A 12,757-nucleotide genomic window follows, 5' to 3' on the forward strand; every position below is an offset into this window, starting at 1 on the left:
TGTCTCTTTTCTTTGCTTCAGCACTTAATGTATCTCAGAAGACATTTATTGGGTTGTATACCCAGAATAATAAAGCTAGTCACTGAATTTCTGAAGTAAAGTACTTATTTGTATTATAGTATTGTCTAGAGTCTCCAACTGATATCAGGGGCCCATTGTGCTAGGTGCTTTACACACTCATAGTAGACGATCTCTGTCTTGCCAGCTTACAATTTAAATAAACAAGACAGATAAAAGGCATGAGTGGCAAAGAGCTGAAATGATTTGCTCAAAGTTACCTAGTAGGTCATTGCAAGAGCCAGGAACAGAATCCAGTCTACTGCTCTCTTCACTAAACCACACCGCCTGTTCTAATTAAGCAAATAATAATATAAGGTGAAACTTCATAAACAGGAGGAAAGTAACCAAAGAACTTCCTAGATTACCGCGTGAATACTTCTGGAAAGAATTTTCAGGAAAATACATTTGCACTAGTATTTGTGAGGATTTCACTTTCTGCAAACATTCTCGCAAACCCAAAAGGTATCACTTGCATGACTGGTTGTGGACAATGTATAAAAAGGGTTATGAATATTGTCAAAGTGGTTTAGTTCAAATGAATGTTCGTAAATACTGTTTTAGGATTCACTTACCCTTTTTCGGGAGATTCTTTAATAAAAATTTGTATCTATATGTTTTTATTTTAATAGTTAATATAGCATATAATTTTAAAACAACTAGAGATAAACTGAAGAGGTTTGGATCCTTTAAATTTAATTAATTAATTAAAACAATTTTTTAATTTGAACCACTAAACTTCAGGTAAGGGGATCCGAGAAAAGGTTCTGGGCTTTGGCCTCTCTCTATAAATAAGATCAGAGTTATGACAACGAGATGAATGTTCAAGGTTGAACTGTGCAAAGCTTGGTGATTTTGGTTCATAGACGGTTCAGAGATCATTTGGGGTTTATGCCCTGGACATTCTTTGTTCAGGGTTTGATTCAAGTCAAAGCAAAACTCAGTCCATATTGATGAGTTTTATTTGTCTTGTGAAACTACTGAATTTCCCATGTCTTCAACCTGAAATAAAAGATCCCTTCTGGGAACCCAGCGGGAGAGGTAAGAGGGTGAATTTGAAGTCTGGCCTGTAATCACCTGACAGTTGGCCCTTGTTTGGGAATCTGGGTGAACCTGGCCTGAGTTTTGAACTTGTAACAAGTCTGAAACCAAGCAAATTTTGCCCACTTGCAGATTTCTTTCACATGGCCCCAATTCATAGTAAGGTCAGAAATAAAATAGCGTACTTATCACTGGCCTCCTGCTTAGTGCAGAAATGTAACACTGAATCTTAACCCCCTTGGACTTTTGGGAAGCTAGATCCATCTCTACTTGATTGTTCTGGACGGCAACATGGAATAGAATCAATCCCTCTCAAAGTCTGGAGGAAGCCTGGATATGATCTTCATGGCTCAAGTGCTTACCTATTAAGAACCAATATGAGTACAACCATCCCTTGCTCTGAACATGAGTAGAAGACAAGTAATACAAGACGTAATCAGTTATGTCACTTATCTTCTCTGCCTTCAGAATTTGCCAACTATGCACTCCATTCTCTGTAGCACCGTCAGATAAATGGAATGGCTGTCTGGGTAGTGGTACGGCTACCTACCACAGAATCATTGTGAAGGAAAGGGTGTAAGGAATCCCTTCCCCACCTACAGCCTGATCCAACCCCTCACTGAATTCAATGAAAACACTCTCATTGAGTGCAATAGGCTTTGGATCAGGACCTAGGATTCCATCATTTGGATGGCTGCATTCCTGCGGAGGCTGGTTAACATTTTAGGCCCCAGAGGCAGCATTGAGAAGAATGAAGTCTACACATGAGTGGTGCCTCCGATGAAGTGAGCTGTAGCTCACAAAAGCTTATGCTCAAATAAATTTGTTAGTCTCTAAGGTGCCACAAGTACTCCTTTTCTTTTTACATGAGTGGAGTCTTCCAAGAATGCTTCCAACTCCCCTGATGGAGTGACACACCTGCTTTCATATATAGCTAAATGGCTCTGGCTCCCATAACCATAGTAGAGCCCATAATATTTTACTAATAGGATAGCCCTTGAAAGAGGGAGATATTTGGGCTTTTCAGGATTTTGGTTTTTTAGCTGGACTTTTCTAATTGCTCTGCATTGCACTTCCAAGTATTGTTCAAACTAATAGCAAGTTTGTGAATTTTCTTATACAAGACAAAGTTGACATCAGTGCAGTTTGGAAGAAATAGATACCTAGGACTGTTGATGAAATAATTTGCTACTGATGGAAGACCTGAGCTCTGCTATAACACAGCACTGAGGTATCTAAAATACTGAAGTACCTAACTTCAGTGTAATTTTTGAAATGACTGCTGTAGATCAGAACGATCTGAACCCCTCCTGCCCCCACCTCCCAAACTGTACCTGGAAGTCTAATGCAAGTGTTACTGTGAAAGGCTGGAAATCATTAAAAGGCTTGGTGCAAATCTGAGGGGTTACAAAAGTCGTTTGTGGACAAAACTTTGATATAACGACTAAAAATTAAATGTTGATACAATCCAGTAAACTTCTGATGCCATTTTATGAGAGATGCAGCTTTCTACTATGTATTTTAGGAAGTAGCTGTATTATGGAATTCAGGAAGAGTAACCTCTAGGAACATGTGTCATTAATCTTAACTTTTTGTTAAAAGGTCAAAACAATGACCAACTCTCATGGTACATCTCAATTAGAAAATAGGAAAGGAAGATCAATTGGTAACAGATCACTGCTTCTATCAGACAGATGAAAATAAATGTTTCCAACAGCTTATCAATCAATTAGGTTCTTACTAGATAGTCACTGTGGTTATGTGGAGAAAATATTGAGCTATTTTTTTTCTTCCAGAAACACACACTAACACTGAATGCCAGAAGCTCCATCCCAAAATTTAATCTTTTGTAATGTCAATAGGTTTTCTTCTGAATGCCTGGAAGATGACATCTTATTTTATACTTGAAAGAATGAGTGTGGAGGGACAAAAAATGTTCAGTGTCTCTTTAAAACAGATTATTCAATTATCTGGGACATTTTTGTATAAATGACAACTATTTCTCACAGCTCCTGGCACCACAGAACTGTAGTGCTGGGAGGGGTTTTGGCTGACGTGATTTGGCTGTGGCACAGCTGATGAGTATTTGTTAGTTATCATTTAGAATATACAGTATCTAAAGAAACAATTTTAACATGAAGTGTTACCTCAGGACAAGAACACCTTATGTTAAGTGTAATGTTTATGTCCCAAAATAGAAGGCCCAGTCCTGCAAGGTGCTATTCCTGAGATATGCAAAGTACTCTCAATTCCCAGTGTTTTCAGTGAGAGCTGAGAGTGCCAAGCAGTTCCCAGAAAAGCATTCAAGATAAAATTTTCAATAGTGCATAAGTGACTTAGGAACCTAAATCCATTTTCAAAAATGATTTAAGGCACTTAGGAGTTTAAGTGACTTAGGTTCCTAACACACTTCTGAAAGTGGGACTTCGGTTCCTAATTACTTAGGTTCTTTTGAAAATTTTACCCTCAATGACTTATAGAATTGGGTCCGTCATTTGAGGATACATTTTTTCCCCTATAGGAGTCAAACTATGTCACTAGACATCCATTTTGAATAGATCTGTGAAGGAAAAAGGCTTCGGTAATTCTTCTTAGTAGCTTATTTCCCCCACTCAGATTCATCTGCAGAAAGATATAAATCCAACTTTCAAAAGGTTCAGAGTTACAACTTGGACTGGTCAGATGGACAGCTAAAGCTTATCCATATTTACATAACATAAGTGTAGGTTTCAGAGTAACAGCCGTGTTAGTCTGTATTCGTAAAAAGAAAAAAGAAAAGGAGTACTTGTGGCACCTTAGAGACTAACCAGTTTATTTGAGCATGAGCTTTCGTGAGCTCATGCTCAAATAAACTGGTTAGTCTCTAAGGTGCCACAAGTACTCCTTTTCTTTTTTCTTATAACATAAGTGTAATTTCTTGAGTGTATTTCTTGAGTCTGAAAACCTTGGCTCAGAATCTCTTGAAGGGGAGTTCTTTTGCTTTAATTAGATGGAAATATAGCTTCCTGCCCAGTGTTTTGGCCATTTTCCTTGGAACCAAAAGAGGAAAAACATAGGGGGGAAAAACCAATTATTTCAGAACTTATAAAAACATTCAGTTCTAGAAACTGACAAAGGTTTGTGGGGGTTCAGTTTTAGTATTTATACCCATACCTACTATACAGTGTATGTAGTGTACACACATCATACATATAATAATATGGTCATTATTTCCTTGGATTGTGGTTTATCGTCAAAATAATAGAACAGACTCCCAAACAATATTAAAACTGTTTCATTTATTTTTACTTAAATTTTTAGTCAAAAGATTAAAAAAAATCAACCAGCTGTATAGGTGATTGAAATATAACACACACAAAATGTAATGAAAAACTTCAAACAGATTATTGTGTGCATGTGTGTATGCGGCGGGGGGGGGAGGAGTTCCCCCTCAAAATTTGAATTTTCTAGAAATAAGTCATTGAAAAACTGAATTTCAGAAAATTTTGGTTCGTTTCATTGCTCAAAGCTGAAATATATTTTCCCTCAGAAGGTATTTTCTGTTTACCTGCTGGGGAAACTCTCCAGGAGAGGCCAATCTGCAAGGGCAGGAAACAGTTGTAGGATCTCGTGGATAAGGCTCTATGGCCCATCCTTCTATGGCCCTGGCAAGAACAGCCCTTGTTTGATGGGCAATAGTTTTTGGACCCCACTCTTATTTCCCCCACTAAACAGGAAACTTTGGGTGAGGGGAGGGAGGAATGGACCGTCTTCACCAGGAAGTCTTGTTGGGTATAGGGTAGAGATAGTGGACTGGATTTTATATTCTCCCATACCAGAAAATATAAGTCTTGTTTGGCTGGGAGATGAAGGTTCAGGACAGCTCTGCTTCTGACTGGAGAAACATTAGGAACAACCGTCAGGCTGAAATACCCATATTTTTCATGCTGATGCCAGAATATATGAGACACGACATAGACCATTACCCTGCTTACATATGCTATTTTCAGTCCTGTGACCTGCTATTAACAAACAAAAGGTTAGGGGCCTCAAGTTATCACCATAGAGCAGTAACCATTGCACCATACTACAACCTCTCTCTAATCATCTCACGGATGCTCCTTGAGATTGGCAATCTGATGGCATAACTATATCCAGACCTGTTCAGAGAGAAAGTTATAAATAGTGCCCATTCCTACCTCATAAGCAATAGCTTTAATGGCCCCACCCTCTCCAGTCTCAGGGGAAGCGATGATATACTAGTATATGGAATCAGAATCCATCTCTCTCCGGATGAGTACTACCAAAGGCAAGAGTCGATCTCTTTTTGATAGAAAAGCTGTTTGAGTTTTCTATTTCTTTTGATACTGCAGTTAAAATTAATATGGGTTTTGTTACATTCAACATCTGGTCCAAAAATGTGCATTTCCACCAAGGAAAACACAAACCAGGAAGGCCAAGCCAAAACACACACACACAAAATATTACTATTGTTTTTCATATTTTATCCAGATAGGATTTTTAATAGGTACAGAAACTGGATCTGATATAATGCACTTGGGCCTAGATTTGAAATTTACAAAATGGGTTTTGGTTTTGCTGGGGCAGGGGGGAGGGCATTGCATTTTATTTTGGATTTTATTCATTCAGAAAATAATTCTCTCTCTAAGGCTTCTCTACTTGACTTGAGGAGGGCAACACTCAAAATTGCATTTTAGTATATTACTGAAATTGGTGCAAAATCTGTAGAATAAAAACCTTTCCCATTATATTTCACAATTCGTGTCATAAAATAGCAGTACTATTTAGAAAATTTTACTTGGCAAGACCCTACTGGGGCTGGGGTGGGACTGCCCATAGAAAGTGGATCTAAAGAATGTTCTAATATTAGTCTGAGGCAGCAAGTCAAGTGATGGGAATTTGGTTTGGGAAGTAGATCTTGCTGTAAACTATTCAAGGTTAGATATGAGGCCCTGACATATGACAAATGGAATTTTTGAAGGAGAGAGTCACGCAAGCTAATGATTTTTAATCTTTAATCAGGTACCCAACCTGGCAGGGTGTGTTAAATCTTAGTAAATAAGTACCTTTAAGGTTCAGGGTCAGAGCTACAATGGGAGTTTTGCTGAGACAAACCAAATCAGAGGGAAAAATAGGAAGAGAAACATCAGTTTCTCTTCAGTCACAACAGTGAGTACACTGGGCCAAGGTCTGCCCCCTTTGCTCATGTTTGGTAGTGCCTTACATTCCAAGTTGGAAGCCAGTGAGGATACTCAAGCAGTAAGGTACTACTCAGCATGTGCAAAGGTGAGAATTGGGCTCTTAATGAATATGAATACTGAACACAAGCCACCTGGGGAAAGGGAAGAAATATTATTTTGGTTGAGCCGTAGGCTCCCTGGCTTCCAATTTTGTGGGCAAAGTTTTGCACCCAAAAATAACTGTGGGCACACATTACAGCATTTAGCAATTTAACTACCTGATCATTGGGCCTGAACACAGTATTGAAACCTCAACCATTCAAAAAGCATGAGTCAGCATCCCCTCCCCCAAAAGCATGAGATTAGCTTCAAAATAATGAATACATACATTTTGGGTTCTTCTGGGCTTTCAAGCCTTTAGAGTTACATTTTCAAGTTTTCTCCACAATCATAAGGACTAGAAACTATTTTTTAAAAGAAAGCTGAGATTCTTGTATAACTACATTACTCCAGAACCTGGGGCTCAAGTAAAACACCAAATATTGCAAGAACAACGATAAAATGGCAAGAGTTAGCACCACTGTGCATATCAGGCGGCTAGTGCAGGTCTGAGACCATGACACAAACTCTCACAGGAACTCAGAATACTGGCAAATCTCACCACCTTCTGCTCCAAGTGCAAGGTGCACTTTGTGTACCTTGCTTTCTCCAATATAGCAGCATGTACATTTAAAAGCAAAACAAACAGATAATTGTCCCCCTGGGGAGAGAACAAGAGAGAGAACGAATCATTGTGACAGATGTTTAATGCATAACTGGAAGGCACTCGCATACTACAGTGACCTAATGTGAGGGTGGTATAAAATCTATATAGAATAGAATAGAATAGAATAGAAGTACCATTTCTGTCCACCGTTTATGTATGATTTTTGCTGCTGGGTTATTGCTAATGACTGTGAATATGTTGATTAATGGTTGAAGCTGGGATTCAGGAGTGATCTGGTTTCTGGTTTCATATTTAGGAATTGTCACCAGTGCTTACAGCAGTGATAGGTGCTCCTTTTTAATGGATGGGTGTATATATCTAAACGATAATAGATTATTTGTAAGTACAAAATGTATACAATAAAATTGGAGTCAGGATTGAGGGCCTTTGAAAAAAAATCAGGCCCTTTATATGTATATAGCGCTTTTTATTTGGAAAGATCCCAAAACACATCACAAAACATGTACATCCAGCACTGACGAAGTGTTGATGCCTCTAGGAGAGAGGGGGCAGGCACTCAGGTCTGTGCAGGGCACACTGTCCAACAGTCAAGGGGTAAAGAGAGAAGTTTTGGCCAAGGTCACCAGCAAAACCCCTCCCCTTGCCCTAAGAATGCAATGTCCACACAAAGCAGACTGGAGCCCAGGGCTGGAAGAACCTCTAGCCTAACGCAGTGAACTGCTTGGAAATCGGCTTTATCTACGTCAGAAGAATGAAGGGCTAACTTGACAGTGACTCAATCTGAGCCTGGTTCCTAAGGCTGGCTTCAAGGAGCCTAAGGTATTTTTGAACCAGATACTTAGCCCGCTTGTGCTTGCTACGATATGTTGGCAGAAGAGAAGCAAAGCTAGATACTCTCTTTAATAATGAAACCCCAGAAATTTGGAAAAAGAAAACATACAATTTAAGTGAAACTCAAACAACTCAGGAGGGTGCCCTCTATTTGCAGGGCTAACCAAAGTTCTACTGCATTTATTTTAAGGCCTTTATTCTTGAGCAGTAAGCACTTTTTGCTTCCTCTCTGCTTCATTATGCTATTGTACTCAGATTTCGGGCCTTTTATCCTCTGCCCATTTCAATCATGGTCTGGGATCTGCTGTGAAACCACTGAAGGAGATGGGCTGCACTAGTGCTTCCGTGGAACTTGGGAGCTCATATTTCTTGACTATCATCCTTGCTGCATACATACAAGGGAGAAAGATTGGTTTATTTTATTATTAGGTCTAGATTTTCATGAAAAGTTGATGACGGCTGTGGGACAGATTGTGGCTGGGTTTGCACCAAGGATTTAAGGGGAATATGTGAGTAGAATTGTTGGGCGCATAATGGCCTCTGTGGGCCGCAACCCTGCACCAGGTGTGGGGAGCAGCTCCACATCTGCTCTCTCTATTCCACCCCCCCAAAAAGAGCTGTGTAGTGTATAGCTCTGCTGGTTCACTGAGGGAAGTATCTTGTGCCACATACATACCAGGCAAAGGGTACTCGGACTGCAGAGCAGGGTGAACTTAGGAGGCCAAATGTGTCCGACAGTCACAATCTGCCTTTGGGTTTGCTCCAGGGATGGCACAAGAACATGCGGCCTTTTGCTTGGGGCTTCTGGGAAAGCCAGAACTGAGCCCTGGATAGGTTTCCAAGCACATGGGGCCACAATCCTGGATTGGAACCTTCAGGCACTAATGCAACATAAGTATTAACTAAGAATAAAAATAACATTCCTGTTTATCCTTGTGTTTGACTCTTAGCTTCACAGGACCCTTTGTGGATCTCACTTCGCATGGTGCAAGGACCATGTTTATGGGCAGCCATTGCCTGGTCTCAGGTTAGATCAATTGAGCGTGATAGGGGTTTGGTTGGTCAGTAGGTAGATATCTAATATAGCTTGATGTTTTAAGTATGTAATGAGTAGAGAGGCCATGGCAACTACACATAAATTATTCAATGACTATCAGAGCTGATCAAAATATATTAAAAATCCTATTTTGTTTAACCTTTTTGAAAAAAATGTAATCAACATTTCAAAACTCAATTTATCATTACATTTTTTTCTTTTATTATTTTCCATTTCAAAAATGAATTTTTTGGTCAGTATAGCCACATGATAGGCTCCCTCCTCCCCCACAAAAAAGCCCATATTGATTTCAAAATTTAAAAAATTACTTTCAAAATTTTATTTGAAAGCAGAAAAAAACATTTTTCTGATAAAATTTCTTATAATAAATGTCACAAAATCTTTTTAAAAACAAGTTTTTGTGGCAAACAAAAGAATATTTATTAAAAATGCATAGAAAAATTTTCAACCAGCTTTTATAAATATTAATTATAAACAGTGTGATTTAGTCAAATTTAGTTTTTTCTCCAAAAATAATATGTATATATGCACATACAGGTTCTTGAAGAGCGAATGAAATTGGAATGCAAGTGTCATGGTGTTTCAGGTTCCTGTACAACTAAGACCTGCTGGACCACACTTCCTAAATTCAGAGAGATTGGATATATTTTGAAAGAAAAGTATAATGCTGCAGTACAAGTGGAGGTGGTACGGGCCAGTCGGCTACGACAGCCAACCTTCCTGAAAATCAAGCAGATCAGGAGTTATCAGAAACCAATGGAAACGGATCTGGTGTATATCGAAAAGTCGCCCAACTACTGTGAGGAAGATGCTTCCACGGGGAGCGTTGGTACCCAGGGACGACTCTGTAACCGTACATCTCCTAATGCAGACGGGTGTGACATGATGTGCTGTGGAAGGGGCTACAACACACACCAGTACACGAAAGTGTGGCAGTGTAATTGCAAATTCCACTGGTGCTGCTTTGTGAAGTGCAACACGTGCAGTGAGCGGACAGAGGTGTTCACCTGCAAATAGTGGCCTCTGATTAAATAAACAGAACAAATCACCACAAGTGAAGAAAGTGGAGAATGACAGACAACTACAGCATCATTTTGCACATCTACTTTTCTTTGGGAAAAGAAATCTCTCCCCACCACTTATACTTCTAAGGATGATGCATTTTGGGCTGGCTGGCCGTTGGGACTGCAATGGAAATAAGGGCAACAGGATTAAGGTGACGTTGACAAACACATGCAACTTTTTCTTTTGTTTGTTTTTTACTGCAATTTGGGTGTTGTAGAGTTTTCCGATTAGATTTTTAAGTTATACCTATCAGAGAAGCTGACTGAATTACAGATCCCAGGAGGGTTAAAGAAAAGACACTTTTTTCATATTTTACAAAAAAAAAAAAAAACCCTGTGCAAATAAGACTTTTTTTTTTTTTAAGACAATGAAACTTTCACTAAAAACAAAAACAGCAGTATTGCTGCAAAACTATTAATTCCAAAAAAAGCAGGTATATCAAAAACTAAGACTAATAGTGAGGCAAAAATATTAAAATGGAAAAACTCCACTATCAGTTTGAAAAATAAAGTCTGCAAAATTACGTCAGCTGCCAGTGACACTGGAACTCTATGAATGAACATTACAAATTATTATTTATGTTTTTAATAGTATCAAAAAATTCTAAGCACTAACGGGTAGCTATGTCTTAATTCTGTACTAAATGTAAGCTTATTGGAACTCTGACTTTATGATTTTTGTATTTGGTTCTCCCTAAGTTCTTCAATGCTACTGATCTATTGTCACTCCACTACTAGAGAGTTCAATTACTGTAGGCCTTAAGCAATGATCAGAATTGAGCAATAAGATCATGCTAAACTGTGGTTACAAATGCTTGATACAGTGGTTTCCTGCCCATCCCCAAATAAGAACTAGCATTAAGATTCAGAGGTGAGGCAGAGAGCACCTATTTTCATCTTGGCATGGGTAGTTTTAAGGCACAAAGACATGCTTCAACAGGTATTAAAGGTTTTGCTTTGAAGAGAAATGCCATAGCAGGATCTTTCAAGCAATTACACTTTCTTTGTAAGAGTTACAACATCCTAATAATTCCCAGCACAAACTTGCCCATTACTAATATTGTGAAAGAGCTTATACTCACCCTAACCCAGGAAATTAATAAAATACAGTAGCTGAAGTCCATGTTTCTACAATCTCTGGCTCATGATGGCTTCATTAGCGTACCACACAAAGCTAATAAATTGCAGATGGGTTAGTCTGGGTTACTTTTTAAATGTCATCATTTTTCTATGGCTGGCAACAGTATGTTACCCCCACTCCCTTGTAAATATTTGGAATGTTAAGAAAGAAGTTGAATCTTTATACCTCTGTTCAACTCCAACTCACATTCCCTTTTCCCCACAAGGAATAATTTTTTAAAATCTCCATTCAGATTAGTATTGTAAATCATAGCGAATTTAACTACAAGAGCCAGATATGCCCAGCTGCAATAAAACTGCTCCCATAAACACACAGCAAGTGTAATTTGTAGCAAATGCCACTATCTGGCTGGCAGGAAATATGGATTAAACATTATCTAGTTACTGTAATCTGGACATTCAGTTTTGTTTTCCGAAGAGTCATCTACGAATTATTCCTAAACTTTTGGGCCTACATTTTCAACAGTGACCAGTGATTTTGAGTATGGACTTGAGACCCTGAAAGGGACGTGACTTTCAAGTGTTGAGCACTCATCCTCTGAAAATCAGGCCCCTTTAAATAGTCTCCAATGGAGCACCCAGAAATTGAGGCACCCAAAATCACTTATGAAAATCCCAGCCCATGGTGTAAATCCAGCTCTTGAATAAATGAGCACAACTCCATTGAAGTGGCTGCCCCCAGTTATGCCAGAACCATGCCATACTATTTAACATCCCTTTTGATTCATGGGTATTGTTGTTGAACAATAATTATATACTGTACTTTCAGCTCATTCTTGACAAGAAGCAAATAAAGCTCCCATGCACAGTAATGCACAGTCATATGGTACTACATACTGTAAATATATTAGAATAGTATTTGTTAAGTACAATTGAGGAATCCAATTAAGTTATATTATTGTATATCGTTTAAATGTCTATAGAGTATTTTAAATTATTGTGAACTACACTGAGTAAAAAAAAAATTATATATTATAAACACCAGCCACCCCAAAAAGTGGACCAAAATGACACTTTCTCACCCACCCCCTATTTTAAATAGCTACTTTGGCTATTCTTCACGTTGGATGTTTCTACTGTGGATTTGACTTCCAGAATATAACGTGTCAGATCATCCTATGAAAGTTTTGCTCATTTGGGGTGGGGAGTCCAGAAAGGTACTATATAGCACAAAGCAGGGGCTGACCACAATAACGCATCGACTTTGCTCTATGTACAGAATAAAAAACAGTTTAAGTGTGTTTTGGTCAGAAAGCACCATTGCCCATACTGAACTGAAACACACACAAAATGACATCAAACCTATTAAGAAAGGCGTTCACATAAGCAGACAGCTTACGAATAACTTTTCTTGGGAAAAAAAAAGTACTTCAATGTCAAACAGCTGTGACAATAGGAGGTTTGAATGCTCCCAGCGACACAACATGGTTTACAGTAATTTGCAATGGCAGAGCTCAGAATACTGTATGTTATTAAAGAATTTTAAGAACAAAGTTTAATTTGTTTACTACATTAATGTTGTATAGCAAACAAAAAACAAAACATGAAACATATTTCTATTAAAACGTAACTCTCCCCCCCTTCTAGCCCCTCTCTTCTTTTGTTTTTGTTAACTGATCAACTCTTTTTAAAAATATGACACTTAAAAACTTGCACAATA

The 12,757-nt window shown here is 38.5% G+C and overlaps 1 protein-coding gene across 2 annotated transcripts in view; it reads left to right on the forward strand.

Annotated features, from left to right (window-relative positions):
- Positions 1-10,237, forward strand: part of WNT7B (Wnt family member 7B) — a 127,672-nt gene extending 117,435 nt beyond the window's left edge. For both annotated transcript variants that reach the window (XM_074949033.1, XM_074949023.1), the window contains exon 4: positions 9,431-10,237. In XM_074949033.1, coding sequence (XP_074805134.1) covers positions 9,431-9,910 — 480 coding nt within the window. In that variant the 3' untranslated portion in view covers positions 9,911-10,237. The remainder of the gene's footprint in view (positions 1-9,430) is intronic.
- The last annotated feature ends 2,520 nt before the right edge of the window (positions 10,238-12,757 follow it).

Source organism: Natator depressus, chromosome 1 (genome assembly GCF_965152275.1).
Source record: "Natator depressus isolate rNatDep1 chromosome 1, rNatDep2.hap1, whole genome shotgun sequence".
In the NCBI taxonomy this organism is placed as follows: Eukaryota; Metazoa; Chordata; order Testudines; family Cheloniidae; genus Natator; species Natator depressus.